The sequence below is a fragment of the Aptenodytes patagonicus genome, chromosome 1, assembly GCF_965638725.1.
Source record: "Aptenodytes patagonicus chromosome 1, bAptPat1.pri.cur, whole genome shotgun sequence".
NCBI classification, from domain to species: Eukaryota; Metazoa; Chordata; class Aves; order Sphenisciformes; family Spheniscidae; genus Aptenodytes; species Aptenodytes patagonicus.
In genome coordinates, this window is record NC_134949.1 from 126862177 (window position 1) to 126885196 (window position 23020).

Here is a 23020-nt window from a genome sequence, read left to right on the forward strand (position 1 = left end):
TGACAGTTCATGCGGGTTTGCTGTTCTCTCTCGATTTTGACTGGATGCATTGCAGTGAGAATGCAGGTCCAACTCCACCAGCGCTTTCTTGCAGCAGTGGTTGATGACAGTGTTGATGCAGATACTGATTTAGAAGCCTACAGACTGCATCCAAAACCACATTTCAAGCAGACCAGCAGCACTTAATCAGATGATAAGATCAATTTTGGCTGATATTGAAAAGCTCTGATAATATTATCCATTATTCAGCCTACCTAGTCCCTGGCAATCAATTCTAAAATCGACAACTTTCATTCCAGAATTTTTACAAAGGGCAAGTGCAAAATGATCAGGCGTTTTCTAACCTGACAACACGAGGCTGTTATATTAAAATGGCTTGTAAAACAGGAAACCACAGCAGCACTTCAGATATGTTGTCCCTTGCCTGGCCAGCATCAGTTCATCCGCACCACTGATGTCACTAATAGGTACAAAGAGTGCGGGATCTATATTGTCCTGTCTGCAGAGAAAGGGAGGGAAAACAGGGAAGGTGACTGAGCGTGAGTGCCTTGGTGAACTGTACTACGTGATGTGAGCTTGGGAGTATTCAATGGCTATTGCAGTGCACGGTGCATCATAGATAGAGCAATGATTTTGGCTCTCTAGCCTATTGAAAGGCAGTAAAGACGCTCCTCTTCCCTTTAAGACTGTTCAGTAATCTCAGAATTTTTCAGTAAAGTTACAACCTGTGTGTTGCTCATTTCAGAGCTATTTACTGCAAGGAAACACCTAAGAATTAAATTTTTAGGGGCTTCGTTCACAGCCACATGATAGAAGATTTGAATCCAGAGATTTTTTTCTAGCAAGAGTTGAACATACTTGCCAAATGTTTGCCAAAAATGCCAACTGCTTGCTTCCTGCTTGCTTTGTGGCTTCAAAGAAAGCTGCTGCTGCCTGTGCATGGATCTTATATATGAATACTTTCAGGAAAAAAGTCTTTTTGTAGCCTGGTTCTTGGAAGGTAAGTAGGAAAATAATAGCTGCCAACCTGATCTGAAGTTGCTCTAATCTTTTACTCATGATGCCTGCAAAACTTTATTGTGATAGCATCCTGGGTTATCAGTCTTAGCACTTTTTCTACATGTGAAATTTGTAGCTGACAGTAAATACGCATGCCCATCATCCAGCATCCAACTGCCTCTTCCATCCAAAGGAGGCTGAATATGCAACAGTTTTCATTAAGTACAGTTACCAGTACCAAAAAGAAATGATAAACAGTAGTCTGTGAAGGCACAAAGCTCAGAGCAGGTGGCCAGAAGAGTGTGGTGAGTCCTGCTGGGCGGCTGGAGCATGATGTGGGTTTTCAGAAGCCCAGTGCACCGCCACTCTCCTCAGGTCTGCAATTCTTCTCTCTGGGAAACAAAACCAGTTATGCATCTATTCAAACACTCATGTTGCCGCCTATTGAACTCTGAAATTGAATGACTTTTTTTCCCCCGCTGTACTAGGGTCACCAAAGGAACCACGGGGCTGCTGGAGCCAGTTCTGCCAGCTGAAGTTCTTCAGAAAAACACACCACCTCGACAGTAGAGGTGAGGTCCGATTCCCGTTGCGTGCACTGTGAACCTGAGTAAATGCCATCAGCTTCTCTCACCACTTTAGTTCACTGGTTCTCAGCCTTACATGAGCTGAGACAGGAACATAAGGCTCATAAAGAAATACGGTAACAGTGGTAGATACTGCATGCATGGGACACATGCATACAGGGAGCTAAGTAGGCTTTGAAGGGGTTTATTTTGTTTCCTCTTAGTTGTTCCATTGCTGGTTTCATTTTTTTTCCTTTCTTGCAGGGGTGGGAACCTTCCATGTCTATTCAGATTTAATAGTTGAAGCATAATATTTCTCAGACAGTAATGTATGTAGGTCACTGGTACTCCCCTTAGTGCTATAAACTTTTTGCTTTCTCCCTAGTGGGAGAGCTGTTCAAAATGAAGGCAGCAGAAGTTGTGTTCACAATGTTGGAGAAACATCTTGCTAAATGACATCAACTAATTTTCACCACTTAGTGGAAAGCAATAAAAAACTTTTCTTTGCACTCACAGGAGAGAGCCTTTAGCAAAATGTTTTTATCCTCCTGAAAATCTGAGAGACAGAAGTGCTTTATTCAGGTTTCAAAACTGGAAATGGAGATCAGAAAACACAGATGCCTCCTCTTTGATCATGCCTTACGTTAGATGGTTGGCCCTCACGGGTGAGCTGTTATAAAGCTAACTTCCAGAAAGAAAGCTTTTAAGGGCATGCTGATGGCCAAATTCCTTATCTTGCAATTTTGCATCTCTCGGATCAAAACGGATCTCTTTCCTAACTCCTTCGCTAAGCCATAGCTACGAGAGTTAATTTTGTTTGAAGAAAGCGGAGAAACTTCTGGAGAGACCAAATGAACCCCAGTCCACGTGAGCAATAGCAGGTAAGAGCAGATCAGGACCATTATGCCACAATACAGATCTGTCAGGTGCAAGCCATTCCCTTGGTCCCGTTTTCAAAGGCACACTAGTTCTACTTTCTTTTGCTTTGTTTCAGAGTCCATTAAAATGTGTCCATGTTTCTATGCTGCAGTTGAAAATCCTTTCTAAGAGGATTTCATAAACATTAATTCATCATAAATTGATGAATTAATGTTTATATCTGAAGGATGTCCCTGTGAAAAGTTATAACGTGTTAGCATTTAGCTAAACAGATTTAGCTGCACTTTTTTCCCTTTGATCACTTCTTTATAATGGAGATCTGTGCTTTCATTGGATATGAACTCTTCATCTGAAATGTCTGGGCTTCTGTATCTGCAAATGGATCACAATGATGTATATATTTGGGGGGAAGAAAAAAATGTAATATTAGAGGTCTTAAAGATTTAGAAATGTTACCCTGTCTTCTTTAGCTTTGTTGAGTGACAGATAGGCATGTGATAGCATAAATCTTCGTGTGTAATATCGGTTGTGAAAACAGCATGCGTCATACAATATACAGATGGGGGGCTGAACTGAAATTGCACTCATAACCTTATTTCGGGCATTTCCTTGTCTGTGAATGCTTGATATTGGCATTTTGGTTTGAGGAGGAAGTCTCACATATTTCACAAACGAGATGGGGGCAGGAGTGGTTTCATCATGTGCCATCACGGTGGTACAGGCAGCTGTCGGGGCTGGGGGCTGTATTGCTGGTGCTGGAATAGCATCATTGCTATTTATTCATTCATTCATTCATTCATTCATTCATTCCAGCAAACTGGGTGCTGGAATAGCAGCACTGGCACCACTGTCTGTGAGGACCAGGCTAGATCAGGATGGAACATACACTTTGGTGCTTAGGGTGGCTTTGCCATGAAGCTAAGAAAATGACAATTAAGAGCCTGTGCATAGGTGTCTACCTGTGAGTCACGTGTCTAGGCTCCTACCAGGGCAGTGGAGGACAGTTCACTTGCCTTGCACATACACTATCTAGTGCCACTTGAGGTGTCTTAGTGCACTTTGCCTGACCTCCAGCAGTTGGTCTGGAAGACCTCAGATCTCCCATAGATCCTTTATTATATCCACCTGAGCTGTCGCAGGGTATCTGAGACATCCCCATGGGGATGGTGGATACAACCCAGAGCTAGCTGCAGATCCTTGCCCTTCTGCAAGGACACCTGTGAGCCAGACAGGACAGCCTCGGGTCTCTAAAATGGCTCTAGATGCCTCTGCTTAGGCAAAAGATCCATGCCTGGGAGTCTACCTGAAGCACAACGACTCTTGCTGCTCAACTGACTGAACCCAGCATCTCTCTGGCAGCGCTGGAGGGGTGCTGACAGCAGAGGACCTGGTCTCTGGAGAGTGGGCCACCCTTGGGTCAGGTGAAGGTGGCTGCAGTGTCCCCCACTTCCTTGCCTCTGCTCTCCTCTCCCTCCAGCCAACACCATCTCCCCCCCCTCCCCAATTTCTTCGGCTCACTCAGATTCCATTCCCCAGGCTTTTTTGTAGCAGCCTTACAGCTTCAGGTAAAGTCCCCAAGCATCTCTTCCCTTGCCCCCCATCTCCTTACTCAGCCCTTTCATACCTCCCTGCTCCTTGCTCTGCTCCTCCAGGCCCCCTCCCCAGTCACTCCCACGCTCCTCTCCCCTCTCTACCCCTGCCCCGGTGCTCCCCGCATCTCGCTAAGACCCCCGCACCCTGCTCTGCCCGCTCTGCGTGTGGACCTGCCCTGATCCCCAAACGCACCCTCGGGTCGCACGTGTCTGTACGACACAACTCAGCTGTGACAAATATGAGCTAAACCCTGTGTGGCACAGGCAGAGCAAAGCGACAACCAGAGACGGAGAGAGAGGGTAAAACCAGACCTCCATCTGTTCGTGTATCCAGTCCAGGAAGGAGGTGGTTCGGCTGTAGACGCCCGGCTTGTTCTTTTCTGCACAGCCCACTCCGAAGCTGGTAGTCCCCACCAACTTCCAGATACTCGTATCTTCGCAGGCTAAAGGGCCCCCACTATCTCCCTGGAGGATAAAGAATTAAAACAAACGTCAGTGCCACAGAAAAGGAGGGGAACGTCTATTTGGGGGGGGGTAGAGGGAGAGGCATAGTCCAGTAATTCAAAGTCTCCCGTTTCTGCTCTGTTCTGGGTCCTGGGAAAAGCATATGTTACAGCAGAAGTTGGAGACTTCTTAGAGATGTGTATTAGATCATATTTTTCTTTCCTCAGTTACAGTACAACAGAAGCAACGCTGAAGCCTGCTGTTAAACAACATTTAGGTGCTGGGGAGCGTGCCTGTCCTGCAGGCAGGGCATCGCTAACCTGCAGTCTCCATGCCATGGTCTTGGTCTCTCACAGCTGCTTCTCTCAAAAAGCTCCTAGCTATTGAGCTGAGCTGAGCCCAGGGTTGCAACAAGAAGCTTGTACCCCACCTCCTTCCCTGCCTGCTCCTGCATGCAGTCTCGCACACTGCTTTTCTGGCCCTTCCCAGACAGGTTGCTAAACAGATTCAACTCAATGGACTCACATCTAAGTACTAAGAACTCTCAATTTATTTTGCTGGGGCAGTTTCCTGCCCTATGAGCTTCAGAGCCAGCACAACAACAGAAGAAAAGGGAATTTGGAACAAGCTTCTCCCTTTGGCGAGTAGGGCTCATTTTGTCACTTGGAGCCGTGTGCTGAGCGTGCTGCCTTTGGGCAGCTCTCCCAGGCATAGTGACGTGCTGGTGCCGGGTACCTTGCTGGGGGGGTTGTGCAAACAGGTGTTTAAATGAAGATCTACGCACCTAATGCCTTTGCTTTGTCCTGTCCCATGCGTAATTGGGACTGAGAAAATCTGGAAACATGAAGTTCCTCCCCAGCTCTTGCTCTTCATCCATGACTAGCTAGGTGAGCCCACATTAGTGTGTATGGGGATGAGACGTGGCACAAGGTGGGCACCATCATGTCGCTGACAGTGACTTTGAATCATCACCACCCTGTGTGGTGAAGGAGCCTCTGATCCATCGCTGCTATGAACCCCTCTCCCCCAGAGACGTCACCAGTCCTCTGAGTTACTCAAACACCTCTCCCTTTCTGCCTTCCCCTGCCTCACTCTACTCTTTCCAAAATCACACGCTTCTGCTTCTCTATCGATATATGCTTTGGCTGATTTTCACCACAGGGTTTCTACACCTTGCAAGTCTCCGAAGCTGCTCACAGTGCAGTGCAGTGCAGCGCAATTCAGTGCAGTGCAGAGGCCGCAGCCAGGGCAAAGAAAGGATGGCACCATGCTGTAGCACATGCAAGAAATTAAACAATGTCTTAAGTAAATTTGGCTCCAGCAGATATGGTCCACAGAAGAAATACAAGAAGGGAATTGCAGCATATGAATGCGTGCAGTCAGTGATCAATATTCATGGTAAACAGAGTAAATGGCACAAAACTAAATGTTTGCCCAAGAAAAGCCTGGGAGTGCCTTCTGATAACTTATCACTCATGTTTTTCCATTGCTGCTGTTAAAGAGCACCGTTGCAGTTTGGAAACTTCCATACCTGGCAGGTGTCTACCCCTCCCTTTAGGAAACCGGCACAAAGCATTGAAGGAGTTATGATCCCACCGTAGACATCCCTGTGATTGCAAATTGCATTAGAAATCAGAGGAACACCTGCATAATTCATGGTGTCAGATGTATCACCTGTTAAAAAACAAACAAACAAAAAAAAAACACAAAGAAAAAACTACCCTTGAAACTAACCTCTAATTATAAACAGAAAATATTTTAGTATATGAAGAATTGGCAAGCACAGGTGAAAGAAATACGGTTTAAATGACAACATAGAAGTAAGGCAAGTAGGTGTCTCATCATTTACAGAATCCAGTAACTAGTGACTGTAGAGCTGTGGATTATCACAGTATATAGTATAAAGTTGCACATTATGTTTCTACTTCAAACTAGACAATCAATGACAGTAATGAACTTAAAAGCTAGTTGGACACTGTCTTCAATACTAGTGCCAAAATTTGTTTCAAATGTATCGCCTGTTCTGTTAGTCAACAGATCATCTGCAAACATCTGATTTATTTTATAAATATTTATTTTGTTTTATTCAGAGTCTGAATGAATCATGTCTACAAATGGGAGCATTTGCACACTGTCTATTGTCAATTGATAGCTGACTTTTTATGTGGTAAACCTTGCTTTCATTTTTTTCCCACCTTTCGCTATTATCTGTAGGTCAGGTAACATACTGTTCTTGTTCTCTGAACAACGGGAATACGTTAAATGAGACGAATGAAGAATGATAAAAAATAATGACCTGAGAATTCAAGCATTTTCACATGAAAGGGATTAGTATATATTACTGATTAACATGACCTGTGAGTCATGGTAAAAAAAAAAAGAATTCCCTTTCCTTTGTGACATTATTCACAGATCCAATTTCTACATCATCCAACCTGCCTGAAAATGCGTACATGCTTTCTCTGAAAAAATGGATGGTCGATTCTTGCATTCATGCTGTGCTTTCTATGCTTGAAGTTATAAAGGACACAGCCTGTTTGACTGAGGCCGAGTACAACATTGTGGACAGTGTTGCTGTCTACGTGCCACTTTCAACCTTTTCACAGAGTGTACCCATCCATTCCTTGTGATAAGGGTTTGTACAGCACTTTTGCAGTTCAGGGTGAGCATAAAATTTAGGAATATGTCTTCTTTCCCCGCCCAGATATTCCAGAAAATTTAATGTTGAACAATGCTCCAACCAAATCCTGTGTTTACTGTATGTGAAATGTTTTCATGTAGTGCAATCAACAACAGACCATTTAAAATACCTCCTTCCACAGTTGCTCCCCATCCTGATACCCAACACATTTTCCCTTCTGGGAACTGTTCACCAAAATTAGGCAGACAAATTGGCTCTATGTGACCTATTTAAAAGAAAAGAGAGAGAATTGCTTTTAAAATTTGGAAAAAAATTGTATGCCTCAGTAAAACTTGAGGATTTGGCTTGCAGTGAACTTGTTATGAACGCCGCCCACTCCCCACATAAATAGCCTGGCAGTTCTGCAGGTCTTTTGTCTTATGGCCAATACCATAGGTTTGAAACAATACCTACACCAGGCCTAATTATTTTCAAGTATGAAGCAACAGAAGGAGGTGTTGGCAGGTCAATAAACTGAAGAATGAGCAAACAAGAAATGCATTGCGTACGCAGCTGACGGGCAGATCAGAGGCCCCACGGCATGCTGCTCGGGCAGAGAAATGGCCTTGGCTAACCACGGCACGACTGCATGGCACCTCCTAACAGGTTTTGTGCAGCGGCACGTACAAAGAGCCGTGCGTGTACATCTGTGCGGAGCCATTACTGTTCTTGACAGCCTCCCAAACTTATTCCCGAGCAAAAGAAAACATCACTAGCTGAGATATAAACCAGAACAAAACCAAGCTTAATTTTCATTCGAAGTGGAAGTTTAAAGTATTTCAAGAGAATTGATTTAGGAACTGAAAATCTAGATGCATCAGAGAGAGCCAGCTCCCCTTTGCGGAGAGCTCACAGTGATTAGGAGGTATTGGCAGGTGATCAGTTAAATTCATACGATATTATTATACATTATTTCAATTCACTAACTGTGTCAGCTGTAGGTAGCATCCTGCTGAGAAAATAAAAGTAGTTTTAATTTAAAACCATCGTTATATTTGAATTGCCTTTTCTTCTCTTTGAAATTTGAGCTTTGGACACTGCTGGATCTCCCTATACTCACAGAAGGGACATGATAAAAATCTCTGTGACCTCCAAGTAAAATGAGGTGGGGCGTTTGTTTTAGATAGGAAAAATATTTAGAAAGAATAAAGTCAATGTTTGCCTATTATTAAATGCCTTCAGTAAGCCAATACCAGAATGGACTGGGAACATTTTGCAGAGCCCTGTGACCACACTGTTGCTCTCCGTGCCTGGATATCGAGTACAGAGTTCCTGATACTGAGGCCGGGGGGTTTCTGCCAGTGTGGTATGAACAGGGATCGCTGCCTTGCCATCACAGCAGCAGGCTGGCTACATCTACGCTGCACATCTCTCATTGCTTTTAGAGGCGGTGGGGATGCACTCGACTGTCCTGGGTCAGGCATAGGGTGCCAACAGAAATTTCCCTGTCTGTACTACGAAAGACCCTTCTCGCTTTTAGCTAGAAAGGTGAGAAAGTCAAGTGAAAGCTAATAGAAAGAATTACCATTGAGAGCAAGCGGTGCTGCCAGTTTCATCAGTGCTATATCATTTCCCATTGTCTTGGGTTTATAATTTCGATGGTATATAATTTTTTCCACTGAATATGGGTGAACCTGGGTGTCTTGCTGAGTCACAAAACCAACCTGCACACTCCATGAGCTTGGCAAGTACAGGCTGAAACGAAGAGGTAGGAGAGAATGAAAAACCTTCAAGAAAACCCTCAGGTTTTCTAATTGTCTCCTGAGCTTATGAACCACATAAAACTACAGGCCAATAGCTACAGTCTGCTGTACTTGCTTACCTATCTATTAATATTGGCTATGTTTTGTGTCTAATTTCAAAAAATATAGAAAGGGTGACTAATCTTAGTAACACACTGCGTCACCGGTATATTTCCTGTGCAGCTTTCCACAAATATATGAGAGTTTTGCATTGGCCTGCTTGTCTGTTCTCCTGTGTGACCCCGCAGCAGTTGATGCTGCTGCCTGGCATACCTGTGCTCAGCCACTGGGCTAGCTCAGCGGCCCTCGTGGCAAGGCGTTTTCAAGGGAGAGGCTTTCCTTCTAGAAGGTGCTTCTGCCCCCGGTTCACGAGCAGCCACATCTTTCAGCCTCCAGCACACGAGCAGCTCCTCTTCTCTTGGCTTCAGCCCACCGGGCTAGCAGTGTGTTAGCGGGAGTGCTGGGAAAAGGCTCCAGGGATGTGGGTTGTCTTGCCAGCTCCCATCCCCATCAGCCTTTGAACACACCACAACCAACTGGCTTGTGGGGGACAGAGCTAAGAACAAAAGTCCTAAAATGCTTAATTCCTAAGTAACTATTTTTATGGCAACACAGGACTCTAAACAGGATCTAGGAGTGGGATTTGTCTGTCCCTTCTCTCCACTGAGCATAAAAGGATCCTACAGGACTTGCTCAGAAGCAGGCATCCGTGTTCTGGGTGCCTAAAAGTGGTCAGACAAATCCCATCTTAGCTGTCTAAATGTCTTTGGTGAAAGTGGCCTGGAGTTTGTAAGAGTGAGAAGAGCTCTCCTGCACTATTAGCAACAAACAAGGCTGCAAAACCAGACAATTCATTATAAATAAGAGAGAGGGCTATGTTTATAATTACACAAAGCAGAGGAGTTTAGCTCCTCTGTTGCTGTTTAGCATCTATTTACAACTCAAAGACTACTTGAACAGCATAAAAAGGAGCAGTGAGTATGTGGTAAAGGGCACTAAGCACAGTACAACTCACTAACTACCACTGATTGATCCTGTCAACTTGAAAAGGATCCTGTAATTTATTTTGGAGCTCCAGTGTACCAGAGCAGCCAAGTACAAATTCCTCCTGAGCTGTTAACTCACATGCAATGTACAGAAATTGCAGATCGGGATACCTAAAATCTAGCACTTAAATGTTGTTTTAAGCTGATTTCCCAGGAAGCTGGGAGTGCCCAGAATATCTGAAAACTGGGGCCCCTGGTTTGGACCACTTCTTGGGGAGACTTTTTTCAATAAAGACTTGCACGCGTGCAAGAAGAGAGAGAATTGGTTTCAATGTTACGGAGCAAGCCCATGAAATAAGGATAACCCACTCTCTCCTGCAGTTTATTTTTAAGAGAAAGCATGGTGCTTTAGCCCTCCTCTGTAGTGGCCCCACACACAGACCTGATGCAAGAGGGGTCAGTGGACACCCCGAGCAAGAGGATTTAGGGACTTACTCGTAGACGCAGTGGGCGGCCGTGATGATCCAGCGCGGGGTGATGACGGACCCTCCGCAGAGGTGGTGCCCGTGGAACTGCAGGCTGACCTGCCAGGGCCACTGCTGGGGGGAGGATGCGTTGCCCCCCACGATCCGTGGCCCGTAGCTGGCCCGCGTCCCGCACACTGCCAGAAAGCAAAGGTTATGGTCTGCGGAGGAAATGAAGGCATATTCTTGGTCACCTTCACCCCCTCTACTCCCCGCCTTGCTGAGGCTGGGAGGTCTCTGCAGCAGGACCGTCCCCCTCCCCATGGCCCACATCTCGGGCTGTGGCTGCCCTCAGAGGTTTCTCCTCCTCTCTCCCATCCCTGCAGCATTGTGCCTGGCAGTCAGTATGGGGGGCTGTGGGGCTCACATCTTCTCCCCTGCAGACATAGTGCTCAGCTGAGCTGTAACACCCGTTCTGCCCTCCTTAAATGCACAGGGTCCCAGGGGCCCACATGGTCAGCCTGAAGCATCTCCTCTCCCCTGGTGATTATTTTGCTGTTGGTTTTTGACTTTTCACATCCCAATCTGAAAACTAGCTGACATGGAGAGGTGTGGGATGAAAGTTCAAATGTTAAGACAGAATTTCCCTTTCCCCGCTGAGATGGCAAAGAGTTGGAATTACAGTATCAGTCCATGGACTCAACTCACAATCCTTAAATGTCTACTTTCTACTGTGATTCTCACCAAAACGCTCCTGCTACCTGATGCTCCCAATCTGCCCTCCCAGCCTATTCTCACTTTCTGGAATTCTTTTAAATTTTATATAAGAAATGTATTTTTTGTATACTGTCTATGCCCTGAGTACACAATTCCTCCCAACTCTTGCCATGCAGTGGATGAAGAAGGACAGTTTCTGATTTTATTTTCACTTTTCCTGATTCTTACCCAAACATTTTAAGATGATCACATTGCCAGAAGTGCATTCCTCTCTAAGGTGAAAAGACAGTGCAGTATTAGTTCCAATTCGCAAACACTGGGTGTTTTTTCAATATTGTGTCATCTTCCTGTACAGCTATGTGCACATAAATGTAAGTAACTCATATACTGAAAGAGGTACAAAGTCATGTACTCATCCAATCTACTTAGAGCACTTAGCTGAAATACTTGAGTTAGGAGCTTAGACACCATCAGGACCCTACAGAACATATGCTGCCCTGCTGAAGAGTGGTTCACTCTTCTGCGACGGGAGGCTTATCAGCGATTTTCAACATGTAATCTGTAGTCTCCTTGGATCCATAGCTAACTTCTCAGTGAAAGGTAACTAAGAAAAACAAGCAACTGTCAGGAGGAAGAAATGGACCATAAAGGGTTCATAAGCCCACTGAGAAATACCTAGGGATCTGTAAACTGAAACAAACTGCTTCACAATGGAAAAAGATAAGTGCCTGGTGTCTATCCATTTGCAAAAAAGGTATCATGGGACAAACAGGCCTTTCAAATAGCTCATTTTAAAGCTTTTGTTGATTTAAATGGGCCTTGGAACAGGCTTTTAATTCTTATTCCAGCCAGACTGCTACTGAACCTTGGTCTATGACGCATAACAACACCAACCACTTAGGAAGCACTACATGCCTGAAAAAATAGGCAACAATCTCAAACTATTAGTAATTCTTCTTCTATTGATTGCTCTCTTTCTGTCAGGATGAACAAGCTGAGGCATACCTGAGGTTGGTTGCGTTGTGCAGGGATGTCACTTGATCAGCTGATAACCAGTGGCTGAGGGATACGAAATGTCTTTGAAACTGTTTTTCGACTGCAGCCACGGGCAGGTAACCTGAACTCACGTAACTGCAAATAAACCATAAACACAGCTTCCTCAGACAGCATTTCAGTAATCTGTTTAAATAATTCAGTGGTTCTGCTAATGAAAACCCAGTGTAGCAACCATAATAATCGGATTCTGACACTTGATAAAGAAATCCTATCCTCCCCAAGATATGCTTCTTATAACATGCACGTATTTTTGCCATCATCATGTGTGGAAGTCACACATGCTGAGAGGCATTTAACTGGCAGAGAAAGTAAATTTTAATTCTAATATTGCAATAAAGCTTTTATTGTAACTGGTTGGCACATTTCCTGAAGCACTAAAAAGCTCATTGTCTCCTTTTTCTAGAGTTATGTTTTGCAGTGGGGAGGATGAATAATTTGTAATTTTTTCTTGTCTTTTTTGTTGAACAATTGAGATGTATTTTTTCCTAAAGGCAACAAGAATTTATTCAAAAAAGCTTTATACTGCTAACTATAATGTGCAGAAATCAGAATGACACCATTCTAAGAAATAACAGAGCTTCATTGCAAGTCACAACTTCAAACTCTTTCTCAATTGTGTAAAAGTTCGTGACAGAAATGGTGCTTTTTCAGGAATTGGATCAATCCAGTAAGAACCACCTCACCAGGTTCTTCTCTAATTGTGAGGTGGACCTTAATTCCTAACAGATGTCATGACATGAATTGTGTATACAATTTTCCTCCAGAGGAAGTAAAAGAAATGGAAAATGCTCCTATGTTTTTAGTGCCTCTCTGACAGGCTGTAAGTTACTAGAGAGACAAATAGGATTCAGGCACCTGCACCCCATAGGGAAGATTTAACCAACCCATTGTATTTAGCCATCATCCAGGATTTTTAGCAGCAATAAATGGTATTTACAGAGCACAAGTATTCAGGACTATTTCCCACATCATCCCAAATCTCCTCAACCATATCATTCACAAAGGTGGATTGTTAAGTCCTTTTTTCTTTTAAAGCACAGACTAATACAAGGTTTCATTAGTAAGATTGAAAACCTCAGAGTTTGTTCAAAATGCCAAATAAAGTATCTTGCATTTTGTGTTCACACCTTGAGAAACCCAGGTGTTTGCAGGTAGTATTTCCATACTCTGCTTTCCAGTCGTCAGAGCAGACCGTTCGCCAGGATCCAGAAGTGAACACTTGTAGCACTGCTTTCTTGCCACTCAACCTGACTTTGAGATTCAGGAGAAGAAAAGCCTGAGTGAGTTGTGAAGAAGAACCACCAGGTACACAACAGGTACACAGCAGCGTCAGTGCACCACTGTGGCATCCGCATTTCTCAGCTCACTGAGTTTTTACTACTTGTCTTTTTCATCACTTGGATCCTTTGACAGAATTTTCTGTGCTTTTTTTTTCCCCCCTTAAGGAAGGGAACCAAGGTACGCCGAGCTAGAACAGCCAGAAGAAAAAAGGCTGTGCTCATGGGCATGAAGAGGGGATGCTAGCTCTAATACAGATGGAGAAAGCTGCCTTGCCCTCCAGTGAGCCTAAGCAAGTCTTGCTGATTGCAGTGAGTTGGAACCGCAGATGCTTGGTACCGAGGAAACCTACGATCGAGATAAGTGATGAAGGGTGGTTGGCACCTCCTGTGCTGCACAGCACAGTCAGAGAGGTGGATGCACTTGCACCCAGCTGCCCCTGGGCTCCCATGGAGTTTCCTACCTGCTTCCCTCTGCTGAAATGGGGCTGCCGTGCCTGGGCTGATGAGTGTGTAAAGGCTGGAGAGAGGAGAGATGCACAGGTTGGGACCTCGGCTCTCAAGGACTCCCTCCCCACACCAGCCTGGCTCTGCTCAGCACAGCCCTTCCTTGTAGGTGGCTCTTCAACGCCAGCCTGGCCGCAGGGCTGAGCCGCCCCGTGGAACTAGCACTGCTGCAAGCTGTGCTGCCTCCGGCCAAGAGACCGATGGGGAAATACTGCAGGAGGCCCAGGTACAGAGCCATCACCCACGGTCCCTTCATCCTGCACATCGCCATGTCCTCCTCACCCCTGCACCCCGCACCACAGCCACTGCTGGGGTGCAGAGCCCTGGATGAGCAGGAGACACCCGGACCTGGGAAAGGGCATGTCTACATGGTCTTCCCTGGGAGAAGGGAGGCCACGCATATGGGTCACTGCTGGAGCGGGGGTTCCCACAGGTGCCCATGGGCCAGTGTTACAGCATTGCAGAGGCAGACAAGAAAAGCAGGCGTATTGCCCACAGGCTCCACAGAGGCCTGAAGCCTCCCTGGGGAAAACACGCCAAAGGTTGAAAGCACTGTGCGGGGCTAGCTGGGGCCAAAAGCTCATGGTTCTTGTCATTCCTCAGATTGCACAGAGGGAAAGCTGTGCTGCCTCCTTACCTGTAGGTACAGGAGTCAGAATTGCAAGTGCACTGATCTAAAAATCAGTTATTCTGTTTACTAATATTAGAGTCCTTTCCCTCCAGCGGCTGCAAACACCACAGTCATCTTCCATAGCACAGGACAGGGAGGGACCATTTAACGACCCTGTGATGCCCAAAACCACTACAGAGAGAAACTCGGACACGGGGGCATACATTTCACACATGAAGCAGCAAACTCCGCGGTACTCAATGCACGAAAGGCAGTGCTGATCTCTCCCGTTCCCACGTCCCTTAAGATAATAATAGGCTTTTGCAATTTTCAAAACCAACACAGTGCAACTGTGTGCCAATGAATACCGAGAGTGCTGTATATAAACACCATAATGCAGTGATGCTATACCTTGCAGGCAGGTGAAATGCTAGCAGTCAAATAGCATCTAGACTTCTAATGGAGAAACATGCCTGATATGGCGGGGCAATAGTCAGCAATCATCACATCTATCTTAAGAGCAGTTTGATTTCTCATAAACTGTAAATCAGTACGTCAGAGAGATTGCTCCTCTGAGGTGGTGATTTAGATAATCCATCAGTCTCTATCTTTCTTGTCTCACCCAAACTCTTTACAACATGCATTTCTTGATAACATGCCAGATGCTACAGGAGGAGGTAGGAGGGATTTATAATCAAATTTAAATTACCACATCCGTACTCATCCTCCCCTTCTTTACAGTTGAAGACACCATTGCACCTGGCTGATTTCTGGATACACTTAAAGGATGATCGGCAGCGAAACTTCCCAATGCAGTTGTATTGGACTAACAAGAATAAAAGAAAACAGGGTGATGAAAACACACTTGGATATTAATTTAACACTTCTGACTTCCATTATCTGGCCAGATTTCTGTCTTGCTAAGGAAAAGACAACTCCTGTACTCTAAGAACTTTTGAAATACAACCTGGAGGTTGCTACATGGTGCTGCTAAACTCATCCATTAGTAATGACTTGTAGGATGAGTCAGCCTTGCTGTCTGTGCTGACTCCTTCCCAGCTCCCTTTACCCAATTTATGTTTCACTCCAGGGCGAGTTTCTGCCTGGTGCCTCAGCCCTTCAACAGCAAAGCAAGGAGACCCTTGCAAAATACGGCCAGTGCACTCTCTTCCTGAGGGGATGCCTCAACCTCTCGCAAGCTTATCCCTGTTGCAGGTGTGAAGGCACTGCTTTAGCATCAACATATTTGGCAGCTAGACCTGGGCAGGTCACACTTCCCAGTCGCAACTAAACTCATTCTGCGTTTTCTTTTCCTTTGTAGAAGTTGTTTGTGATAGGGGAAAGTTCTTTAATTCTTTGAAAACAAACTTAGAGAAGTGAATTACAGGACAAAAATATGGTGTGTGCTGCCTGAAGTCTCCCCCAGTTTCTAAACTCTTAGCTCACCACCCAAGAGGAATCGGTGAAGTTTTACTAGAGAAAGGTTTCCTGGAGTTGCGGGTTCCCCAGTGTTGTAAATATTACACCAATCCTCTCACGAGTGCCAGATCTATTTTATCCCTACATGTAAATAAATTTTAAAGCCATCACATCAACAAGATTTTTTACTTCAGCAAACAAGCCACAGTAGCAGTTTAATTCCATTCTAAGCAAAAGGCTCATGAAAAATTAAGTATTTGAATGGTTAAGCGAGAACTTAATGAATAACTAATTGTACTCACCACCCAGGCCAATGGCAACTGTTAGGATTACTGCAAGGAATAAACCACAGATATAAGGGAAGTATTTTAGGGAGGTAAAAACATGGCACATCGAAGGTGGTTCGATATCTCCTAGAAACCAAACAGAGAGAACAGATTCTGTGAAGTTAAACCAGCTTGAGTTTGCAGTGAAAAAGATTTATCTAACATTAAACTAGATGGTAGTAGTAACCCCTGCATACACTTCATGAGCTGACCTGACCTGGAGCAGTTCGGATCCCCTGGCTCAGGGGCTGAGAAGGCTCCAAGTGCTTTGGAGCTGGCTGGTGCTCTCAGACACCCCTTCAGCATTTGCCTCACGAGGGGTCTGAATTGTGCCCTTACAGAGCACCTGGCCTGTCCTCAGTGCAAACAAGAATATGAGCTCTAAATTTTTATTTTCGTGGCCTACATCACACTGAAAGCTTTAGAAGTATAAGAGCACCTCTCCTGAAAACGTGAGTCCTGGAATAAAAATGAAATTCAGACCTGTTTTGTTTGTGTAATCAAACCTGTGTGCAGGGTACAGGTATACTCTCTGAAGACTTCAGAAAGCTTAAGTGGACTAATAAATTTTTTCAGTGGAAGTAGCAAGGAACGGACTCGTTTGAGTGTCCTCCTTACAACCGTTTCTGTCTGTCCTGACTCTTGCCGGTACCAAGCCCACGGTCCCAGTGCTCCCTCCAGCCATAGCCCCAGCTGGACGCAGCTCTGAGCACTGTGTCTGGGACAACGGAAATCCTGGGACGAGGCCGGAGGCCACATAGCTCTGCCTTGTGCATCGGGGAGCTAAGTCCCATGCGCAATGCATTCCTCCAGAGTTGGGGTAACAGAGGCACAGAAACAAGTAAGAGGAGCCTAAAGATTCGAACAGGAGCAGGGATCTTGGAAAAAGGCAGGACTAGCTAGCAAACAGGTGTTCAAGACAAGAAGGAGGAAAGTCGCTGGTCCTTTTGGACCTGGAAGCAAGGTTAACTGAAAATGATAGAAAGCTAGATTTGCAAAAAGCAGGACCCCTAAACTAGTCTTGAAAAATGTGGGAAGAGGTGATCTGTTCAAAGTTTTGCTATAAAGACAAGGAGAGAACTGAGCAATAGCTCAAGGCTGAGTTTTGAGTTTTCAAGGAAAAAAGGTGCATCTAAAGTTAAAATATACATCAGCAGTTATTGCTGAATACATTTCATGAGCTGGACCAGTCCTGCTCACCAACCACCTCCATAGCTGACCTCAACTTAGTGGTATTGTCAATATGGAAGACAACAACAGATTCCACTGAAAATAATGAACGCTTCACTTGTTTCAAATGCATTCTGATATACAAAAGGCAAACTATGGGAAAATAGCACACACAGCTCTGTCACAGGTACACACAGGAACTGGCAGAATTTTGTCTTCATTTTTAATTCATGCAGCTCTTCACCCCCTTATTTTTCAAGCTTTGAATTTGAGATTGGCAGACACTTACAATCAGTCAAGGATGAGGAGTGTCTCCCAGTGCTTATAGACTCACAAGTAAATCCCAGCCTATATAGACTCTCTCAGCAGCAGCTGAGTAACTGCTTTTGGCAATGGAGTTGGTGTCTGGTATGCCAAAAATCTTAGACAGCTGTAGTAGCTAATGGACTGGAAAATTAAATTACTCTATCTTCATCTTTGATGCTCAGCCTGCCTCTGTTGAAGTTAATGGTTATTTTTGCTGTGAAACCTATGGGAAGTAGCAAACGTGCATGCTATTCCTCCAAGGCTGCTGTATTGTATATTCAGTTTTTTAATGGACCAATTTCCAGGTTGGTAAAATTTCAAATATGCCAGTCAAAAATGTGTCTGAAAAGTGTGGGCAAATATTTGCTATGTGGCTGAAGTGTGTGAATAATCTGTGAAAAATGCTTGCGTATGCAAGTGTGCTGGTCTTGGCTGGGATAGAGTTAATTTTCTTCAGAGTAGCTCATATGGGGCTATGTTTTGGATTTGTGCTGAAAACAGTGTTGATAATACAGGGATGTTTTAGTTGTTGCTGAGCAGCGCTTACACAGAGTCAAGGCCTTTTCTGCTTCTCACACCGCCCCACCAGCGAGTAGGCTGGGGGTGCACAAGCAGTTGGGAGGGGACAGAGCCGGCACAGCTGACTCCAACTGACCAAAGGGATATTCCACACCATGTGATGTCATGCTCAGCATATAAAGCTGGGGGAAGAAGAAGGAAGGGGAGATGTTCGGAGTGATGGCGTTTGTCTTCCCAAATAATGGTTTTGCGTGTCAGAGCCCTGCTTTCCTGGAGATGGCTGAACACCTGCCTGCCAATGGGAAGGAGTGAATGAATTCCTTGTTCTGCTTTGCTTGCGTGTGCAGCTTTTGCTTTACCTATTAAACTGTCTTTATCTCAACCCACGAGTTTTCTCACTTTTACTCTTCTGATTCTCTCCCCCATCCCACCCGGGGGAAGTGAGTGAGCGGCTGTGTGGGGCTTAGTTCCCGGCTGGGGTTAAACCACAACAGTCCTTTTTGGCACCCAACGTGGGGCTCGAAGGGTTCGAGATAATGACAGATTTGATTGGAATGTGCTAGATTGAATTTATAGCTGTTATTGCTGTTTAGCTATTCATCAGCAGGCTCCTGTGCTTGCCATGGGGCTTGCTTGCCTTACTGTATATTAGAGTCTAGTGCTCATTAGTGGCTGCTTTTTGCTTTTGCTGCGTGCTGTACTGCTGTACTGCTTATCACCTTACTCTGCTGTACCTGGGAACATTTTGATAACAACAATGGCCATGCGCCTGGGTTGGCAGATGGCCAGGGCATCGCTGCTGTTCCTGTGCTGCTGTACTGGACAGGCTGGAACTCCAGTGTGAACTCGAGTCAAAGGGACTGTGACCTGTGGATGAGTCCACGCAGGAGCAGGACACCCTGAAGCATCTGTGGCCGTGGTTATGTCTGTGCCGCAGCAGGTATACCTCTGAAGGGACTGTGGCCCAAGGATAAGTCCATGCTGGAGAAGGTACACCTTGAAGCATCTGTGTGGCTGTGGATAAGTCCATGCTGCAGCAGGTACACCTTGAAGCATCAGTGATTGTGCATGACAACATGCTAGAGCACCTCAAAGTGTATGGCCATGGATAAGCCCACGACAGAGCAGGTACTCCCCTGGAGGGACGGCAGCCATGGGTAAGGCCATGTTGGAGAAGGTTTACTTCTGAAGGGACTGTGGCTGTGGGTAAGGCCACACTGGAGCAGGTATATCTCTGAAGGTATTGTGGCCCATGGAGAAGGCCATGCTGGAACAGGTGCACCTCAGAGCGACTGTGGCTGTGGATAAGCCTACGCTGCAGCACGTAGAACCCTGGAGAGACTGTGGCTCATAGATAAGGCTCCACTTGGAGCAGGTATACCCCTAAGGGACTGCAGTCTGTAGATCAATCCAAGCTGGAGCAGGGGCAAGAGAAGGAGTTCACTGCAATGTTAAACCCTATGGTCTGGTCCAAAGGGACCAGGGGTGGAGATTTTAATGGAAAGACCTTTAAATTGTTGTAACCCAGGATTTCAGTTGCATGTTATGGGAATTACGACAGCAGGAACCACCCGAACCAATGGAGGACAAGCCTTACAAGCAGCAGTGCAAGTGCAGCAGTGACCCGACCTGAGCTGGCTTTGGTGCCCAATAACTCCACACAACACACCAGCTCTCCTGTCCTGAGTGACCACCATAACAGATGGACCCCAAAGTCGTGGACTAAATGGATATTTTGTGGACATTTATGGATCTTACAGACATTTCACAGGGGTGGTCCATAGACTAAGGGAATGATATCTGTGTATTATATCAAAGGATGGGAAGGGTCGTCATGGGTAATGAGAATGTATTGGATAGTGTGAGACCTGAGCATGACGTAAATGGTATGGAATAAGGGGTGGAGACTGTGCTGGTTTTGGCTGGGATAGAGTTAATTTTCTTCAGAGTAGCTCGTATGGGGCTGTTTTGGATTTGTGCTGAAAACAGTGTGATTAATACAGGGATGTTTTAGTTAATTGCTGAGCAGCGCTTACACAGAGTCAAGGCCTTTTCTGTTTCTCACTCTGCCCCCCACCAGCGAGTAGGCTGGGGGTGCACAAGAAGTTGGGAGGGGACACAGCTGAGACAGCTGACCCTGCTGATCCCTGAAAGGAATTTTCCATACCATATGACGTCATGCTCAGCATATAAAGCTGGGGGAAGAAGAAGGAAGGGGGGGACTTTCAGAGTGATGGTGTTTGTCTTCCCAAGTGACCATTAGGCGTGATTGTTGTGGTTTGTGATGGAGCCCTGCTTTCCTGGAGATGGCTGAACACCTGCCTGCCGATGGGAAGGAGTGAATGAATTCCTTGTTTTGCTTCGCTTGCGTGCACAGTTTTTGCTTTGCCTATTAAACTGTCTTTATCTCAACCCACGAGTTTTCTCACTTTTACTCTTCTGATTCTCTCCCCCATCCCACCCGGGGGAAGTGAGTGAGCGGCTGGGTGGTGCTTAGTTCCCGGCTGGGGTTAAACCACAACAATAAGCCAACACAAGATGTCATCACCTGTTAATATGCTGGCAAACCTCACAGCTGGGGGAGCGAGGTTCTGTTTCTTCTTCCTCTAAGTGATTGCTTTCTCTGACTGAGTGGGCAAGCATAGTTTTGCAAGGCTAAAGACCTACATTAACCATTTAGATTACAAAGGTCAAAAAGCTGTGCAGTATCCCTACCAGATCCATCTGCACTGGGGTCCACTTTTGCTTGTGGTATGAAGAAAAATCTTTTGAAGGAAAACTGAATTTCTGGTACTGGCGGTTCATCTTCTGTAATAGAGATGATTTCAAGACTTCCAGTAGTGGGATTTGTCTCTTGTACCTGAGTCAACAGGAGAAAAAAGGAAAAAAAAAAGAAGATAATCACTTTGTAAAATATTACCATAGAATCATAGAATGGTTTGGGTTGGAAGGGACCTTTAAAGGTCATCTAATCCAATGCTCCTGCCATGGGGTTGCTCAGGTTGCTCAGAGCCCCGTCCAGCCTGACCTGGAATGTTTCCAGGGATGGGGCATCCACCATCTCTCCGGGCAACCTGTTCCAGTGCTTCACCAACCTCAGTGTAACAAATTTCTTCCTCATATCTAGTCTAAATTTACCCTCTTTTAGTTTAAAACCATTACCCCTTGTCCTGTCGCAACAGGCCCTGCTAGAAAGTTTGTCCCCATCTTTCTTATAAGCCCCCTTTAAGTACTGATAGGCTGCAATAAGGTCTCCCCAAAGCCTTCTCTTCTCCAGGCTGAACAACCCTAACTCTCTCAGCCTTTCTTCACAGGAGAGGTGTTCCATCCCTCTGATCATTTTCATGGCCCTCCTCTGGACCCGCTCCAACAGGTCCGTGTCTTTCCTGTGCTGAGGACTCCAGAGCTGGATGCAGTACATTAAGTTATGTACTTAATGTTCATGAGAGGAGGTCTTACAATTAATTTACCAGCAAATTACTGAAGTTAATTTTTGTTCAATTTTGTCTAAGCACCGTAGCTACCTTTAATAACTCACACTGGGGGTGTGAATCCATCCCCTACTCTTTAATTGCCATAGGAAACAAGAGAAAGACTAAAAAGCATGTGACACCTGCACAGCACCTTACATGATCCTCATGCAGGGGCCCACTGAATTTTACTCCAGAAAAGCTTTAATCACTTTCTACGCAGTGAAAAACAATTAAAACGGGCTACACTAGAATTCAGGGAAAATAGATTTGAAATGTTAATTTCTGACTCCGGTTCTGCACACTCACTAGCAAAAAGAATCAGATTTTTGAACTCACAGTGGTGTGAAATAGGTCCACACTTGTTAAAGACAGTGGAGCTGGTAAGCTGTAAAACAGTGTGTTTGCAGAGTCAGTCCCAGAAAATGATTACAATGATACATTTTAGGCAAAGACTACGTGTTTTGTCTGTGACACTAAATCTTTAATTCACCTGGAATATCTTTTCACCTTTCAGCAAACAACTGCAATAAGGTTTCTACTCTTTCATTTGATAAAATTTCATGTACATTTCAATGAACAAAAATTAAATTTTATATAGAATCTGCTAGCTTTAAGGCAGAGAAAAGGACAGCTTGTTGTGCATGTTTTTTAAGTATTAAAAAAAAGCCTTCTAACTTGTCCATCAGGAAACAAAACAGCATTATGAAGTATACTACACAAAAGCTAAACACTGATGTGTCATTTATTTAGAGGACAACACATGCTCCCAAAGCTTCACTCACCTCTTCCTGAGAAGTCATAGTTAAAAGCAGAACTGTTTTCTTTCTTCATTATCAAAAGAAACCAGAAGGAAGTTCTGAGGTTGCTAAGCCAGTCTGCTCTGGAAAGGTTTTCACTGAGCCGCCTGCGGCTGCCCGTTCAGTCATCTGTTGTATACGGCATTATGGCAGCAGCCTGTGTAATTCAACCTGGTGAGGGGTATCAGGTAGCCCCCAATGGCATGGCTACGGAAAGGGGAAGATAAAAATTCAGGACGCTTTTTAATTAGCCTAAGAGCGTCAGGTAATATTGTAGTATTTGCAAACCTTTCTGTAACCCCTTAGCAAAGGAAGACCACAAACTGCACAGGCTCGTGCTTGCTCATCTTTTATCAAAACTCGTGCAGCTGAGAAGAGAGTCTGCCGCTAGCTGTGGGTGGCAGAAGGCAGAAGCCCCAGGTGCTTCGTCTCTTCTGCACACAAGGCTCACCTTGCTCTTCCTTCACTTGGTTTAGCCTTTGCTGTGTGCT

At 45.1% G+C, this 23020-nt stretch overlaps 1 protein-coding gene across 1 annotated transcript; it reads right to left on the reverse strand.

Moving 5' to 3' along the window:
- Positions 1-1370: 1370 nt before the first annotated feature.
- TMPRSS3 (transmembrane serine protease 3) lies at positions 1371-22532 on the reverse strand. The gene is made up of 13 exons (XM_076328877.1): positions 22515-22532; positions 20975-21119; positions 16241-16351; positions 15229-15345; positions 13253-13376; positions 12075-12200; positions 11298-11341; positions 10384-10549; positions 8686-8855; positions 7291-7386; positions 6012-6154; positions 4349-4501; positions 1371-1391 (listed from the first exon to the last, which is right to left on the reverse strand). The coding sequence occupies exons 1-13, from the start codon at positions 22530-22532 to the stop codon at positions 1371-1373; spliced, it is 1434 nt and encodes a 477-aa protein (XP_076184992.1).
- Between the last annotated feature and the right edge of the window lie 488 nt (positions 22533-23020).

What these genes read in the sequence shown, in the direction of transcription:
- TMPRSS3 (XM_076328877.1), bottom strand. An exon ending in AGTTGCCATTGGCCTGGGTG is followed by an intron (nt 15,346 to 16,240) that starts GTGAGTACAATT and finishes TATTCTTGTTAG; the next exon opens with TCCAATACAACTGCATTGGG. An exon ending in GAGGGGTAGACACCTGCCAG is followed by an intron (nt 4,502 to 6,011) that starts GTATGGAAGTTT and finishes TTTATCCTCCAG; the next exon opens with GGAGATAGTGGGGGCCCTTT.